This window comes from Heloderma suspectum, chromosome 7 (assembly GCF_057233095.1).
Source record: "Heloderma suspectum isolate Gila_16-S chromosome 7, 16-S_ref, whole genome shotgun sequence".
Classification (NCBI taxonomy): domain Eukaryota; kingdom Metazoa; phylum Chordata; class Lepidosauria; order Squamata; family Helodermatidae; genus Heloderma; species Heloderma suspectum.
Window position 1 is genome coordinate 26,156,004 of NC_139464.1, and position 17,485 is coordinate 26,173,488.

At 48.5% G+C, this 17,485-nt stretch overlaps 1 protein-coding gene across 1 annotated transcript in view; it reads right to left on the reverse strand.

Annotated features, from left to right (window-relative positions):
- Positions 1-17,485, reverse strand: part of IQSEC3 (IQ motif and Sec7 domain ArfGEF 3) — a 224,071-nt gene that overhangs the window by 10,771 nt on the left and 195,815 nt on the right. The window contains exons 6-9 of the mRNA XM_084811717.1: positions 10,919-11,041; positions 4,950-5,116; positions 4,315-4,454; positions 1,960-2,085 (exon numbers count right to left, since the gene is read on the reverse strand). Coding sequence (XP_084667843.1) covers positions 1,960-2,085; positions 4,315-4,454; positions 4,950-5,116; positions 10,919-11,041 — 556 coding nt within the window. The remainder of the gene's footprint in view (positions 1-1,959; positions 2,086-4,314; positions 4,455-4,949; positions 5,117-10,918; positions 11,042-17,485) is intronic.

Genomic DNA, 17,485 nt, shown 5'->3' on the forward strand with positions numbered 1-17,485 from the left:
CACTGATGCCAATGGAAAAAAACTGTTCATTAACTGCCATGCAATTTTCAAGGGGGATTGCAGCCGGGGAAGGAAGGGTTAACTCTCCCCATTCCACATGGACAGAAAGGCCTCCCTGGTCCGGTGCTTCCTGAATCAGAGTTTAAGAGCCACTGCTCCAGAGCAGTGATGTTGTCTTCACTGGGGCTGTTCCAGAGCCAAACATTATCAGTGACAGCCACAGACGTCTAACCTGGAGCATCTCCCCAAGAGGCCCTGTTCTGGATTTCTGGCTTACTTGCAAACAGGTCTGCATGTCTAAAGGAGAATGTAAGCTCACATAGCAGTTAGGGCCAAACTAGGCAAGATTAGTAATGCATGCCATTTGTGTGCATGGTTGTGTTTGTTTGTTTAAGTAAACAGCAGGGACAGGGGGCCTGATCTGGATTAGGACCCTGCCAGGTGGTAGGAGGACCATGACCATTTCTCCCCTGCTATGATCCCAATCCAGATCAAACCACCCCATCCTGCGCCTTTTATTTGCATTGGGAGGAATCTGCCAATAGCAGCTTCCTTTCCAGTATAAATAACAGCCATGGTGTGGGAGAGCAATCTGGATCTGGACTGAGCAGAGGGCAAAGGGTTAAAGCTCCCTTATCCCTCCATCATTGTCCCAATCTGGAATGGGCCCACCACACCTATTTATTTTCTTTAAAAACGTTCACACAATAGTTAGGGGCATGAATTATATCAAGTCTTCTTTGGCCCAAAGAAATGTGTGCAGTTTGAAAATCCTAGGACTGGCAACATAAATGCAGTGTGGGGAGTTTAGTGAGAACTCTGCTGTAGAGAGGGGCTATTCTCCACTCTCCAAGGAATCCTATCAAATCACCCCTTGTCAATTTCACAGATGCATTTATGTTATCAGTTTCACTAAGCTCCTGTGAAACAAGGTAGAATGGATTTAGATGGCAACGCATTTTTATTCTGCCCTGACTTGTCTGATGTGCCGTGGGTGGCTACATGAGTCAGGGCCTTTTCAGTCATAGCGCCTAGACCTGGGGGTGGGCAACTTGTGGCCCTCCAGATATATGGCCTACAACTACCATAATCCTTCACCGTTAGAGAGACAGTGTGGTGTAGTGGTTAGAGTGTTGGACTGGGACTCAGGAGATCTGGGTTCTACTCCCCACTCGGGTTGTTGTGAGGATAACATGGAAAGGAAGAGGACCATGTAAGCCACCTTGGGTTTCTCGCAAGAGGAAAAAATACAGGATAGAATGTATAAATATATAAATAAATAAATGAGGCATGCGCGCTAGGGCTGATGGGAAATGTAGGCCAAACAAGTTGCCCACTGCTGACCTAGACTATGGAACTCCTTCTTGAGGGAATCCCACTTGGTTCCTTCACTAATGGGATTCAGATGGCAAGTTAAGACCCTGCTTTTCAGAGGACATTTCAGTTAGCTGAGAAATTAGTTGTTGAATGCCCATGTTTAATTATGTTGTCTTATTACTGTATTTGTATTATTGTTTTTGTATTATTGTTTTATTATTTTTATTTCTTTTAACTTTTGGAAGCACAGAACTCCTTGAGTCATGGCAGGGCACACTACTAGATGGCCTTAAGGACTGATCTACACATTCAAAACAAAAGAAAACAAACAGGTACGTGGTACATCCCCCCTGGATTGCACCAGTTCAGAATGCAGGTGGGGGATTCCATGGCTGAATGCTCCCCTGAGCAAAAAAACAAAGAACACCCTCCAGCCAATGGAACATTATCATATCAGAGAGAGAAAGGATCTAAGCATAGCCTTCTTGGTGATGTGCTAGCTTTCTATGTACAGGGAGTCATATAAGCAGCCCCACCTAAAGTCCAGCCTGACACAGTCCTAGGGAAGCTATACTATGAGCTTTTCTCCTGAGTGCTGGCACTAAGTCTCCCACAGTGCTGCGATTCTCCAAGGCCACTCACCACCAGCAAGTCATTGAAGAGGAAAACCTCCCTCTGGTGAGCGGCTTGTTTCTGTGCTTTGTGCATGTCCATCACTTCATAGAGGCGGCTGCAACAAACCAACCGGCGATGCGGCACTGACAGGACCTGGAAGACAGAGACTGAGTGGGAATGGTCCCCCGGCTTATCAACCATCCTGAAACGGTTGCACATTCATGAAGCCACGAAGCCTCATGGCTGTGTGACCCCTTTGCCCACCCCATTTGTACCCTGTCCTCACCAGCAGATTTTCTGCTAGCCTAGGCCATAGAAAAACTAGCTGTGGAACTGAGTGTCCCGGATCACTTTATCACAGTGATGGCAGCCAGCGCTCCTTCCTTTGCCCTGCTCTTCAACTCCTCACCCTGCCTAATGGGAGCGGAAGCTCAGGAACCTGCACCACCAGCACAGTGGAATGTGGCCCCTAATGCGAAATCTGCTAAGTGTGTTTATTGGGGTGGGGATCAAGTTTCTAAACCTCATGACAGCAAAAATGGAGAACGAAAGGACAATGTGTATTATTATGGATTGCAAGTGGGATCTGCCACAGAAGGTTGCAGTGTATCCCCACTCCTAAAAGGAGTGCTCCTGTTCAGGGCTCTAGCCAGCCATTCCACTCCTTCCCGCCCTACAGATTTCCCCATTTTCTTTTCCAACAGCCACTGAACATTCCACGGCTACTGAGCATGCTCAGTCCTCTTTGGGCGGTTTGGGGAGGGATGCCTCCTTACGTCTATTTGTTTTTAAAGTTTGTTTTGTACTTCTGTCAACCTTGAGGTTCCCCTGAGCATACTGATACTTTCCCCTTGTTTCTCAGTAACCCCGGTTTGTCTCCAGTTCTGTCAGCATGCGCCACTTGCATTTGCTATTAGAGAGGGACTGTTTTGTACAGCCCCATCCATGTACATGGCACTTTGCAGAATAATGCAAATAAAACTCACACACCCACCCAAACCAGGTCCCTGCTTCAGGGAGCTTACAGTCTAATTTAGATGGGAGAAAAATAGAGGGAGGGAAGAGGGGGAAAGAGAGAGGCAAGGGGGAAAGGGAACAAATATGTGCAAATGCAGCCTTTTCCTTGGGACCTAATTTCAGTAGGGCTGAGGATGAGGGAACTAATTGCCTGATGTAACCTCCATGCACACAGGTTGGCCATGAAGATGTTCCCTGCCTTGTATGCCTTCCCACAACCTACATTCCCAAGCTATAAGGCAGGCAGGGTCTGCAAAAGCTATTGTTGCCAGGAAAACCAAAAGGGCAAATAATGGCACAAACAAGCAGTTGGTTTCCTGTGAACACAGTTCACAGAGGAAAATTAAATCACCGTTTATGGACATAAATGAACTCCCAGTTTTTAATTATAGTGAAAACTGTTGTTATTCATGGAATCTGTGTGTCAAGAGCTTTCCAATGAAGTGTGTTTCATGAGAATTGGTCAACGGGAAGGCAGCCAAAAAGGGATGCCTGACTAACTCCCAACGTTGAATTATATGTATCCTGCGGCGATGCCCATAAGCCTGTAAACTCGAAGGATTATGGGCATCCTATGCAGAGTGGGAAGAGTGGCAGAGACAATCTTTGCCTCCGCACTCCTCCCACTCTGCATTTTGGCTAGACAGGCTTTTTTGCCTGTCTAGCTGGGGTGGGTCAGAGCGGGAGGGAAGGAGGCTGGAGAGGCCAGGGGATTCATCATATCCCAGCTTCCCCAATCCCCTCCCTGCCCACTGGCATGCTCCCTTTACCCCCTCTCCGAAGTCACCTTTGCAGTTCTCTCCATGCTAGCTGCGAGGGAGGAAAGGAGTGCAGATTCCCGGCTCTGAGATTGGAGTGCTGTCTCCAACCTTGGATCCAGGAATCTGAATTATCCTATGGCCCCCCAGACTCTGTCTAGGGCCCATAGGATTGCTCCCTAAATGTTTTTAAAATTACCAAACAAGGTAAAAATAATTAGAGATGGGATCGGAGAAAGATAGAAGGAAAGATAAGATGGGCATATTATAAAAGGAAATAATAAGAAAAGAAAAGAAGGATGGGAAACTTCAAAAGATAACCATAGTTCAGTGGGAGAGCATGTGCTTTGCATGCAGCAGGTCCAAATTTCAATCTTTGGCATCTCCAGTGAAAGGGACCATGTAGCAGGTGACAGGTGAGACCTCACTTTTCCTGAGACTTTGCAGAGCTTCTACCACTCACACTAGACAATACTGGGCCAAATGGACAATTACTCTGGTATAAGGCTTCCTAAGGAAAAAGTAACTGCAGAAAAAATATGATTGCAAGAGCAAAATCATCCCCATCAGGCAGGCACACACCCTATGGTGGTGTATCAAGGCTCACCGTTTTCATTCCAACAATGGATTTTTCCACTTTGGTAACATAAGTTACATGATCCTCATTGGATTTGAGCTCTCTCTGCTGGATCCTCTCATAAATTCCCACCACCAAGTCCCGGGGAATATCGGCACCATCATCCACTCCTGTGGAGCACAAACAATGCAGAATAAGCTAGACAGAGAGACAGTTCATACCTGAGCTAGAAGGACTGTTTACAGATGATCATTTTCAGAGACTTGAAAAAGCTAAAGATATGGCCATAGTTGTCCATGACTAAAATTTATTTCTCACCCACTACAGACACTGGTCAAAGAGGCATTGCATGCTTTAGAAGGACTACTAAAATCTGCCAAGTAGTTTGACCAGTAAGTTTCTTTTCAATTTCATGATTTGAGTGAGCCATTTCAAATACAAATATATTTACAGGTTCAACTGTGCAAATGGGCAAAAGTTGTTGTTTTTTTCTCTCTCTCTAAGAGAGGTGGCAACTCTACTTTCTTCCCCGCAGACACATATATTTTAGCTCATCCAGTGTCATCTGCCTGCATCCTGGGCTTGAAGCCTACTTAACTTGAAGTCTGCTTAATGCAAGATTCCAACTAGCAAGGAAGATTGGCTCATCCAAGAAACACCCTCACCTCTCAGATTCCGAATGAAGTCCTCCAGCATCATCTTCCTGTCGGGTTTGATGTTAGGGCTATACATATCCGTATTAAGAAGGATGATGGCGAAAGCCAGTATGAAAATGGTGTCTGGGTTATGGAACTGCTGGACCACATCTGGGTTACACATGCAGTACCGCTGGCTGCAGGTGGAGGGAGACAATGTCAACACTCATCAATGGAAATCAAAGGCTGATTTGTCACTCATATGCATATGTGTGACAAATATGCATAGCATACCTCTCTAGGGATGCTAAAATTACTTACACTCTGCCTAACAACGATCATAAGAAGTTGTACATACAATCCCTGAGCTGCACCTCAGAATAAATGAATAAATCACTCACTTTGGGTGGATTCAAAAGACCAAGGAACCTGTAATCAGCTTAACTTGCCCCAGCTTGTCTTGCACTAATTGATTCTTCATTCATTTGATGAAAAGATTTTGTCCATCTGTAACCCACTGGTCACTGACGCAATGAATATGGACTTGAGCACGCTCCGGGAGAGAGTGCAGGACAGGAAGGCCTGGCGTGCTATGGTCCATGGGGTCATGAAGAGTCGGACACGACTGAACGACTGAACAACAACAACAACAACAAACCCACTGGTATATTTTTCTTTAAGAATTCTGAGTGGGAATATTCCTGCACATGCTCAGTAAAGGAGTGAGATAGGGAGTAGTCACCATTTTAGGTAGTTACCAAAATGCAGTGTGGAAGAAGCTTTCTCCTTTCTGTAAGAACCTGAACCCTTGAAATGGGGCTGTTCCTGTCTTGCTGGATCCTGATCCATTTTTGAGAAGATTGTTGCGGAACAGGAGTGAACTGAGTAGAGACCATTTTCTTTCTTCGGCCAGCAGAAAAATCAAGCTTCAGAGAGAAGTTTTATTTATATTTTTGTTGTGGACTCAAGCAGAAAGAACTTTGGGAGGGCTGTGCGCCATTTTACTGTTTCGGTAATAAGTGAATTGTTACGCATATAAAATTATTATCTGTGCATTATTATTGTTTTTAATTGAGAAATTAAAATGATATATGTTCATTGTCCCTGTACAAGGCCTTTGCTGTGAGTCCCTTTAGAGACCCTGAAGAAAAGCGTTACAAAATTGACACCCAAACAGCAGGGACTTGAAGGCTGTACAGAAGCGTCTTTTTTTTTTTAAGTCAAGGATGCCTGTATAAAATATGGTTTGGATCCTCTTAGAACTGTGTTTGTTAGTGGAGTTTCCCCTGTAGAAACTACAGCAGAAATTAGAAGAGCCATTAGAGCCTATGGTCAAATAAACGATCTGCAGAGGGTAAAGGGGGAACAAGAAGATATAATTCTGTGTGAGTTTGAGGATTTTCCTTCTATTATAAGTATAGGGGAAGAATGTGCTCTGCAAAAGCTGCAGCAGAAATGGGATGTTATACCAGTTCATGATGATGCTATACAGCAAATTATGGTTAGCAGTATGGAATTAGAAGCCCAGAACAGACATTATGAAGATTTTACAAAAGTTGATGGGAGTTCATTTCACTGACCTTAGAACTCCAGCACTGAAAAACCCTGAAGAACAGTGTTACACATCCACAATAACTGGCCCATGATAACAATTTCAAACATGTGATAGACAACTGTCATGGAAGCATGTGTCATCTGAATTTGCCTGAACTGAGCACAGCCATGTTGTTTCACAGGATGATTGTCACATGATAGCCTGGTCATGTGCAGCCTCTGGCACACACTGGCTCTCCTTCTTATAGCTATTTCACTATGTGCAAGCCGTTCCCTTCACCAAAAAGGTGCGCCTGTGATGAAGTTGTAACCTACAATGCAATTCTATCCATGTCTTCTCAGATGTAATTCCGATGGAGTTCAATGGGGCCTACCCCCAGGTAAGCGGATATAGCAGGATTGGGGAACTTTTTTCTGTTGATGGCTACATTTCCTTGGGGGGTAAACTGTTGGGGGCCATATACTATCAGTGGGTGAGACCAAAGCCAGAGGTGGCCAGCCCCCCCTTTCTAACACCCCCCCCTTCTTTCTGCCTGCCTAGCAGGCTGCTGGCGGACAGACAAATTGCTCTTCCCAGAGGTCTGAAGTGACTGCTTACAGAGAACTTTTGAAATTATTCTGAGAGCCGCAAACTGGTGTACAGGATCGCAGGCTTAATTAATTGTCTGAATTCATGCAAATATGTGATTAAATCAAATATGTGAGGTTTAGACTCTTAGCAGCCCTTCCCCTCTATTAAAATGGTCCACCTCTGAATTCTGATGGTTTCCAGAGGGGTCTGGGGGATTTTCCTGCTGATACAGCTGGTGCTCCTGCCCAGGTCACTCTGTGGAATGCAGAGATGACTCGGGCGGTTGACATGATGGCGCCCAAGCGCCCTCTCCCTCTGAGCAGAGCCCGGCCACCTCCTTGGTATACACCCGAGCTGAGGGCAATGAAGCAAGAGGGGAGACGGCCAGAATGCAAGTGGAGGAAAGCTCTTGCTGAATCTGACCGAACACTGCTTAGAGCTCATTATCGAGCCTACTCTGTGGCGGTGAGGGTGGCAAAGAGACAGTTCTGTTCCACCAGCATTGCATCTTCTCAGTGTCATCCAGTGGAGTTTTTCCGAGTGGTTTGCGGCCTGTTACATTCTGGGCCAGGGAGAGACTTTGGAACCCTCAGTTGCACACTGTGATGAGTTTGTGCGGCACTTTGAAGATAAAGTCGCTCAGATTCGTCATGACTTTGAAGATAAAGTCGTCAGATTCGTCAAGACCACGATTAATGCAGTTCCATTGGTAGAGGCATTCAGAGCACCATCTGGTCCAGTTCTATTGGATGAGTTTCAGTTATTGAGGACTGAGGAATAGGATGCGGACAAGGTGCTTGGCCAAGTCCGATCGACCACTTGTGTGCTTGACCCTTGCCCTTATTACATTCTTATTGTAAGAATTACAATAATTTGTACATCTTATTACTTATTACATCGAACAAGGGGGGGATGTCTGGCTGGGCCCAGGAGTTTGTAAATGCCTCCTTGAGAGAGGGAGTGGTGTTGGCCTCTTTAAAAGAGGTGGTAATCAGACCACTCCTGAAAAAGCCTAACCTGGTCTTGGAGGACGTTAACAATTATAGGCCAGTGGCCAACATCCCCTTCCTGGGCAAGGTGCTTGAGCGGGTGGTTGCAGGACAGCCCCAGGCACTCTTGAATGAAACAGATTATCTAGTTCCATTTCAATCGGGCTCCAGGCCTGGTTTTGGAATAGAAACTGCCTCGGTCGCCCTGTGGGATGACCTCTGCTGGGAGAGGGGGGGTGCGACCCTGTTGATTCTCTTGGACCTCTCAGCGGCTTTCGATACCATCGACCATGGTATCCTTCTGGATAGAAGTCTGTCTGTGTTGTCTGTGTTGGGAGTTGGAGGCACTGCACTGTAGTGGTTCTGCTCCGCCTTGGATGGCCGACTCCAGAAGGTAGTGCTGGGGGATTATTGCTCTGTGCCATGGCAATTGTGCCATGGGGTTCCACAGGGCTCTGTTTTGTCCCCCATGCTGTTTAACATCTACATGAAACTGCTGGGGGAGGTTATCCAGGGGGCGGTGAGGTGCCATCAATATGTGGATGACACCCAGCTCTACCTCTCTTTCTCATCAAACCCAGGTGAGGCAGTGGCTGTTCTTAATCAGTGCCTGGGCATGGTAATGGACTGGATGAGGGCCAATACTGAAACTCAATCTGGACAAGATGGAGGTACTGCTAGTGGGTGGTTCGGCTAGGTGATATTCAACCTGTTCTGGAGGGGGTTGCTCTCCCCCTAAAGGATCACGTTCGCAGTTTGGGGTGCTCTTGGACCCAGAACTGTCACTTGAGGCACGGGTGAACTCAGTGGCATGGAGCACTTTTTATCAGCTTAGGCTGGTATACCAACTACACCCCTATCTAGACAGAGGTAGCCTAGCTACAATTATCCATAGGGGTGTGCGAAACCCCATTTACCTCCATCTGCTGGGGTCCGCGGGAGGGGGGAGGTGATCCATCCCTCCCCCCCAGAATCCTCCCTGGCCAGCTCTGCTCTGTGGCAAGGCCGCAGAGCCGCTGGGCTGCAGCCGCAAATGGCAGCCACTACGCAAGCCGCCATTTGCGTCCCTGCCAAATCGTGATAAGCTACGTAAGTATCTACGTAGCCTATCACGACAAAAGGCAGGGATGCAAATGGTGGCCGCTACACCATTTGCGTCCCTGCCTTTTGCCGTGATAGGCTACGTAGATACTTACGTAGCCTGTCACGGCTTGGCAGGGACGCAAATGGCGGCTGCTATGACGGTCGCTATGACCTGGAGCCACCGCCGGAGCCACCGCTGGAGTTGCCGGAGCCGCCACCAGGCAGGTCCATTCTGGGGGGATTTTGGGGGTGGCGGGAGGGTAGTCCATTCTGCCACAGACTACGGGGGGCCGGATTCTTTAGAAGCACTCACTGGATCAAGCACTCACTGGAGTCTGTGGCAGTATTCTCCAACACCCCTAGTTATCCATGCTCTGATGGAGGGCCTTTTCCGCTGTGGCACCCCAGCTGTGGAATGAGCTCCCTACTGAGGTTTGCCTGGCACCTACATTGTATTCCTTCCAGTACCAGGTGAAGACCTTTTTATTTTCCCAGGCATTTTAGCTTTCTAGTCTTTTAGCTTTGCTGTTTTAAATCTGTGTTTTAAGTCTCTGCATTGCTGCTAGGTTTTATTCTGGTTTTGTTCTGGCTGTATGGTTATATTGTGGTTTTAATGTTTTTATATTTTACATTGTTTTACTGTGTGCTTTTTGGTTTTAATTTTTGTGAACCGCCCAGAGAGCTTCAGTTATTGGGAGGTATAGAAATAAATAAATAATCTTCCCCAACCACTGATTTGTGCCACAGAGACAATTGCCTCACAGATGCTGCAGAGAGGAAATGGACCTCATAAGGAAGGACTGGCTACACTGCCAGATTTTCTGTTATCCGAGAGGAGAAAGAGGCACAGTACCTATTTTATCAGTTTGACAAGGAAATTTCTAGGCAACAAGATTGCAGCTGAACTGTTCAGGTGAATGTGGTGCAAAAAGGTGAAGCATGCACAGGTTGGCTGCCTATTGCCCCACATCCCATGGGCACCTGCCCTGTAATTTCTTCACTAAAATAACCAGTTGCCTTCAGTGTACATGCTTCATAGGTGGAACACAGTCACAGACATTTCTTACTAAAAGAGAATTACATTATGACCGTCTGAATGTAACGCAGAAAGAGGCCTTCTGTATTGCAAGGACACCCGGAGCAGTGCTCGGTGTCTGTCGCTCTACACATAGAGACCCATTGCAGCCCATACACCCACAAAAACTCTGCCAGGGTGGAGGGCAGGTTTTCCCAAGCCTGTTCCAAAGTGCATAGTCTCATCCCTTCGCTTGCGGAACTGTATATATTTAGAAAGTACAGTCTTTGGCACAGGAGCATCAGAAGAGCATGTGCCTTCTAAATATACACAAAGGGTTGGATGCCTGATCTCGTCTGATCTCGGAAGCTAAGCAGGGTCAGCCCTGGTTAGTACTTGGATGGGAGACTGCCTGGGAATCAGGCTTCCTGCACTGAGCAGGGGGTGGACTCGATGGCCTTGTAGGCCCCTTCTAACCCTATGATTCTAAGTCTAAGGCTAATTCCTCTGATGAAGCTCATTGCTAGCCTAAAAGGCATTAGGCCTTATAAGATATATATTCAAATATATCTGTTGGTTTTTATTTATTATTACAATTATGTCCTGCCTTTCCTCCCCCCCCCCCCCCCGCAAGGAACTCCAGGTGAGATTGCTACCTCTTGGCACCTGCCTGTTCTCACTCCATCCTTTTCCTCCTTCCATCTCCCCTACTCCTAATAGAGACAGCCAGTCTCCTACCTGTAATGGAGCAGCCAGCAAAGCTGCACTGCATTGGCACTGCTCTTACCTGAAGGCTTCAATGAGCCGTTCCACTTTCTGGGCCTCTCCTTGTACCCGGATGTGGGCCTGAAATTTCCGTAAAGCTTCGTCAAGCTCCATGCCAGAGAAGTCCATCTCATCTACCACACAGCTAAGACAAAGGGGAAACAAACAGCTTCAGTATCCACCTTAATTCTGGGTCAGTCTTCACATGAAGTGCTATATATAAATGCTGATGTATTGCTGTAGACGTGGATCCCAAAATTGGATGGGAAGGTGGGGTGTAATTGAATGACATCCAAGTACAGATCTCTATGATCCCTGAAATAAGGAAGAAGGCAGGCAATAGCTTTTAAGAGAGAGGGAAGTGGTATGGAGGAGGCTTCCTAGGGCAGCCATGGGTCCTCTTTTACAGAGGACAGTCCTCCATTTGAAGGGCTGCCAGAGGACCATCCTGTGAAGGTGTCCTCTATGTGAAAGGCTGTCTGGCTGAAACATAAAGAGCCATAAGATGGGTGAGCCGGGCCCCTTCCCTCATCCATCAACAGCACCTGGACAGCAGACTGAGCAGGATGGCATACAGGTCACCTGGTCAGCCTTCCCCACTATCAAACTTTATTTGAATTTAAATTATAATCATGGTTTCTCAATTTGCATTTATATATATGCAAATTTTAGGCAACTCTCCACCCTCTTTTATCCTCTTTTTTGGTAAAGCATTTCCTCTTTTGGGGTGATGCATAAGTGGCCAACCTACTTTGCTTCCAAGGTGTGTACACATTATTTCTTTTACTCTGGCATCAACAAATCCACTCACCATAGCAACTGTGGTGCTGCCCTCTGGTTAGTATGGTGAGCAGCCAACCACACAGAGCCCAGCCAGGACACCCTCCTTCCCACTTCCCTTTCCTACTCTGCTGTTGGGCAACACTATCTGGAGGTGTTGGGGACCTAACCAATCATGCCCCCCCCTTCTGTCAGAAAAGGCCATGGGGCAAGAATTTGCCCAGATTGGGGTGGGGTGGGAACTGGACAATTTTCAGCTTGATCAGCAAAACCACCACTAATTTGTAGACCCCCTGTGTTTGCACACACACACACACACACACCTCTTGTCAAATACAAAAACCTGCATAAATCATTTTCCATAAATGGAAGCTACATGAGTGTGCCCACCACAAGCAGTGATCCCTTTTTCAAACCATCTTTAACTCCCTAGGGGCGGGGGGGGGGGGGGAATCTCATCGTCTGTCTCCAGGCACAGAGACCTGGGTTCTTTCTGTGCCAAAGGAGCTGCTGAACTCAAGGATAAAGGGAGAGAAAAAAATCAATGTGAACGATCTCCCAAGACAATCTTTATTTTTTTCCTTCAAGGGGCAGATCAGAGGATATTTGCAGAAGGGGAAAGAATACTAAAGAGCTATCCCTCCCCCTTTTGCCTCCCTCCTTTCTGTTTGTTATTTTTATTTTACTAACACGCACTTCTTGTTCCCATGGGGTCCCATCAAGGCTTCTTGTTGCTAAATGCTTAGCTTTGATAACTGCAGAAAATTTCCTGGTTAATCAATACCAAGTTCACAGTGGCAGTCACCTCCAGAGACTTTAATATCTGGAGGGAAGAAAGCAAATCCTTCAGTGCACTCCACTTCCTTGCACTAAGGCACCATTAAGGCTTGAAGCCTTGTCAATAAAATGGGAACAATAGATCCCATCTTTTCCATCAACAAGACACTGGAGATTGCACACTCCATGCTAGGGCATGGTTCAAAGACCACCACTGAAAGTCTGCTGGGCTTTGGAGTTTCTCTGGAGGGCTTCTTAATTTGGCCTGACAGTGGTACTGGTGGTACCATACTTTGCCAGGGAACTGAGCCAGCCCAAGCCCACTTTGCTGTGTAGCAAGACTATTGCTGTACTACGGCTTTCTAAGCCACTGACTCAGTTCTCCATTGTCTAATCAAGTATGATAGTGGGGGACAGGGAAGTGCCCTCGCCAACCTATTTCCTCCTTCTCCCAAGCAGCAGGAAGAACATCACGGCTGAAGAATGCAAGACCACATGGAGAGGTGAAGGCGGCAAGGGTTCGACCTCCCTACCCTTTAGCTCTTTGCACACAGTAAGCCTGAGTAACACTGGGGTCCAGTGGAGCTTAAAAAAAACACACCAGAGAAAAAAAAAACACCTAAAATTCTCCTTTTGAAGACAGAATGGAATCCAGAGCCCACAACATCAATTTCACTGCAAATTCAATCACCATCACTTCTTGCTGGTCCTTCTGGCTGGAGGCAGCATCGCCAGAAGCAACCGCCTCCCCAGCTGGCAAGGGCCTCCATCCCGCCAGTATATATCCCATGAGGCGCCTAGAACAGGACTCATTTGGGGCACTGGAGCCTCCTTGCATGAGGGCTTGGGAAAGGCAGAAAGCAGCTGTACCGTTGTGGGCCAGGGATCTATTCAGCCAAGCGCAATGACCTATTTTCAGACTATTCTGCTCAGGTGACAATGTAGCGGGAGCCAGCTTCCAACGAAAAGCATCTGTAATGAACTGGCAGCCCATGCTCAGGGAGGGAACAGAGGAGAGGCAGTCAGGTGGAAACTCTTAAAACCACAGGACACAATGATATTAATAAGTGACAGCCGCCTTCCCTCCCCACAAAGGAAACCGCTTCAGGACAGGAGGACCAGCCAGGAGAAGGGGAACTCGCCTCGCATCAGTCTGGCAGCACCAAGGCTTACCAACGATTCCCACACGGGTCAATCTTCATTCAGGCTCAGCTCCCTGTGCACAAATCCACCTTCACCAGACGCATTGCTCCTCTTATATGAATGTCTATGCACAGTACACAGGAGGATGGGATGCTAAGGAGAATAAGGTTCATGTCTCTCGAGCAGCTGGACAGAAGAGAGGCTAGTCGTGCAGGGGAGAGAACCCCCCGCCCCCACAACACACACACGCGTGCACGCGCACACACTTTGTTTGTTTGTTTGATGTATTAGCCGCCCATCTGGCCAGCTACCTGGTCACTCTAGGCAGCGTACAACACAAATAACAAATTTACATGATCAACTGAACAAAACAACATTGCTCTAAAAAACCCTAACCCACTCCAAATGCCTGCCTGAACAGCCAGGTTTTCAAAGCCTGGCGACAGCTCATCAAAGAGGGGGCGTGGCAGAGGTCGCTAGGGAGGGAATTCCACAGAGTGGGGGATACATACACACACACATTCCATCTTCATTACAACTTTAAAAGATACAGGAGTCCTGCCTTCCTCAAACATAATAGGAACATAGGAAGCTGCCTTCTACTGAGTCAGACCCTGGGTCCATCTAGCCCAGTATTGTTGGCACTGATGGAAAGCGTCTCTCCAGGGTTTGGGGCAGGATTCTTTCCTTGCTCTACCTGGAGAAGCTGGGGATCGCACCTGGGACCTCCTGCATGGCAAGCATGGGCTCTGTCACACCTATGTCCCATCCCTTCATCTGGCCACATTAGCTGCTGGCCCCATTTTCCAGCTCAGCCTCCCCCGTGTAGCAGAGTCCTTCAACGATTGCCTGATGCAAACAAGCACACTGGCTTTTAAGCAGGCAGAAGCAAGTGCGTTGTGGGTGTTGGGCGTCTCTCAGCCCAAGGGCCGAATTCCAAGCCGGAGAAGCTCTCAGCCGTCCAGTAGTGGACAGGGCTGATGGCAAAGGGGTCTGGGGCAAAATACCAAATTAAAAATGCCAGCATCTTTTAGCTTAAAGCTCTGATTGCCAGTAACTCAGCCTTAGGAGAGGCATTTCAACCTCTCAGGATGGGGGCAGAGGGGTGGGCTGCATAAAAGCCAAGAAACAATCAAATGATTGTCCGCTGTCGAGAAGGGGGTTGTCAGGATTGCCCCTGTTGCTAGGGGTGTACAAAACCCCGCTTACTTGGCTCTGCCGGGTTCCGCAGGTGGGGGGAGGCGATCCGTTCCTCCTCCCGGAATCCTCAATGGAGGGGAGGTGATCTGTTCCTCCCCCCCCCCGAATCCTGCCCGGCTGGCTCCGCTCCGCAGCCAGGCCGCGGAGCCACTGGCCGGGCCAACCCACAGCGGGGCCTCCAGCCGCTGCCGGGCTGGTGCGGACGTAAATGGCGTCCTGAGTAGGGGATGCCATTTGCGTCCCTATGGTAGCCCATGATAGGCTACGTAAATATTTACGTAGCCTATCACGGCTAAAACGGGAACACAAATGGCATAAGGGATGCCATTTGCGTCCCTGCTTTAGCCGTGATAGGCTACGTAAATATATATGTAGCCTATCATGGGGCCGGCATAGGAACGCAAATGGCAGCCTCTACGATGGCCGCCATTTGTGGCTGCAGCAGCCCGGCAGCAGCCGGAGCCGCCGCCGCCACCGCTGCCACTGGAGCTGAAGCTGCAGCCTCAGCCAGGTAGGCTCCGTTTTGCGGGGCTTTCGCAGGGTGGAGGGGTGGGGGGCTCCGTTCCGCCATGGATTCCGGGGGGTCAAATTCACTGGAATTTGGCCCCCCTGGGATCCGTGGCAGAATTCTCTAACATCCTTACCTGTTGCCTTCTGAATCCTCCAATAGCTAGGGATGTACGAAAGTCATTTACCTTTTCGAAGGGTGACATTTGCGGTGTGGGGGAGGCACTCCGTCCCTCCCCCCAAAATTCTCTCCAGCTGGCTCCGCTCCGCGGAGATTCCACAGAGCCGCCGGCCAGGGCTGCCCGCAGCTGGACATCCGGCTGCTGGGCAGCCTGCAGGGAAGCAAATGGCGGCGGCCATAGCCGCCATTTGCATCCCTGTATTTTGCCATGATAGGCTACGTAAATATTTACGTAGCCTATCACAGCAAAAAAAAAAAACAGCGAACACAAATGGCGGCAGCTACGGTGGCCACCATTTGCGTTCCCTTTTTTTTTGCCGTTTCAGCCTACGTAAATATTTACGTAGGCTATTAGGGCAACAACAATAAAAATGGGAACGCAAATGGCGTAGTAGGGGAATTTGCGTCCCCCCCTTTTTTTTTTTTTTGCTGAAATAGCCTATGTAAATATTTATGTAGGCTAAAACGGCAAAAAAAAGGGAATGCAAATGGCGGCCGCCATAGCTGCCGCCATTTGCATTCCCTTAGTTAAGCCCTGATAGGCTACGCAAATGGCGTCCCTGCGTTAGCTGTGATAGGCTACATAAGTATTTACGTAGTCTATCACGGCTATATGGAAGAAGCGAATGGCGGCCGCAGACGCGGCTGCCATTCGCAAGTCAGCGCGGATGGCAGCAGGTAGGTGCTCCGTTTCAGGCCCATTTTACGGGGGGGGGGGCTTCATTCCACCACGGATTTCAGGGGGCCAAATGCACTGGCATTCGGCCTCACCGAGATCCATGGCGGAATTCTCTGACATCCCTACCAATAGCCAGAATCAACACACAGACAAAAGGGCTGCTTTCCAAGGCTTTAATTCCATTCAACCTAATGAAGCTTATAGATGCTTATTGCCTGAGATTCAGGGGAAATACAAAGGAACAGCCTACTAGGGATTTCTAAGAGTTAGGATGTCAGTTGGTCTCCGTTTGGGGAAAAGCATAGCAACTCTCTGGACTTAAGGAGTAGGAGGGGAAGGTCTCCCCCTCTCCCGTGGGGCCTCGGGGTGCAGCTGTTGATGTCGAGCCAATCGGGCTGAGCACCTAAGCTCAGCTCCCGCAACCTCTCGCTTGTGCCTGCGTCTGCGCCTCACATCTAAATGCTCAAGTTGTCCCTCCCTTTCCATGCCAGGGTCACTGTCACTCCCAGGAATGTGAGCAGGTGGGGGCTCCCCCTCCAGCTGCACCTCTGAAGCCTGAGAGAGTTCCTCTCCCATGGATTGTATCTCCTCCTCAGAATCAGAGCTGCTTTGGGACTCTAAGGGCTCAGATCTAACCCTGACATGGGTGGAGCCAGGGAGCACTTTTTAATTTTGTATTCCCCCCCCCCTTGCCTCTGGCTCTGCCCACCCCTGGAATGTGGCCCCTGAGAGCTTCTGCAAAACTGAATTCGGCTCGTGGATGGAAAGAGATTCCTCACTCTGGTGTATACAGCATTGGGATAGAGAGGCCAGTGCCTGGGTATAAGGCCACTTCCTGTGTTTCTGTGTTTGAATGTTACGCGGCAGGGGAAGCCAAAGCCCAGCCGTCACAGTGGTGGCTGGTGCTCATTAGGGCTGCTGGGGTGGAAGGCAGGACAGATACTCACTATTCTACTGCGATTGTCCAAGGAGGGCGGGAGAAGATCACACATGGCAATTGGCAGCTGCATGCCATGCACTGGAGCAAGTGTACCTGGTTGTGGCAGGATTTCTCTGCCATGCGTGGGTGGGAGAGAGGCAGAGGGTCGCCACTCCGTGCACCCCAAAAATAGGGCCCCCTCTGGCCTATCATAGTGATTGTGAGGCGTGGGAAAGAACATCACCTGCTCATTAACCTGCCCCTGCCCAAGACCTGCAAAAGCGCCTCCTGCACAAACTCCTACACATTGTCCAAAAGAGGCAGTATTACATGCACACTTTCTGCAAGTGCAATTGGCTGCTTTCAGCCAATTTCTGATCAATGCTCAGGGAGTTGCAAATTC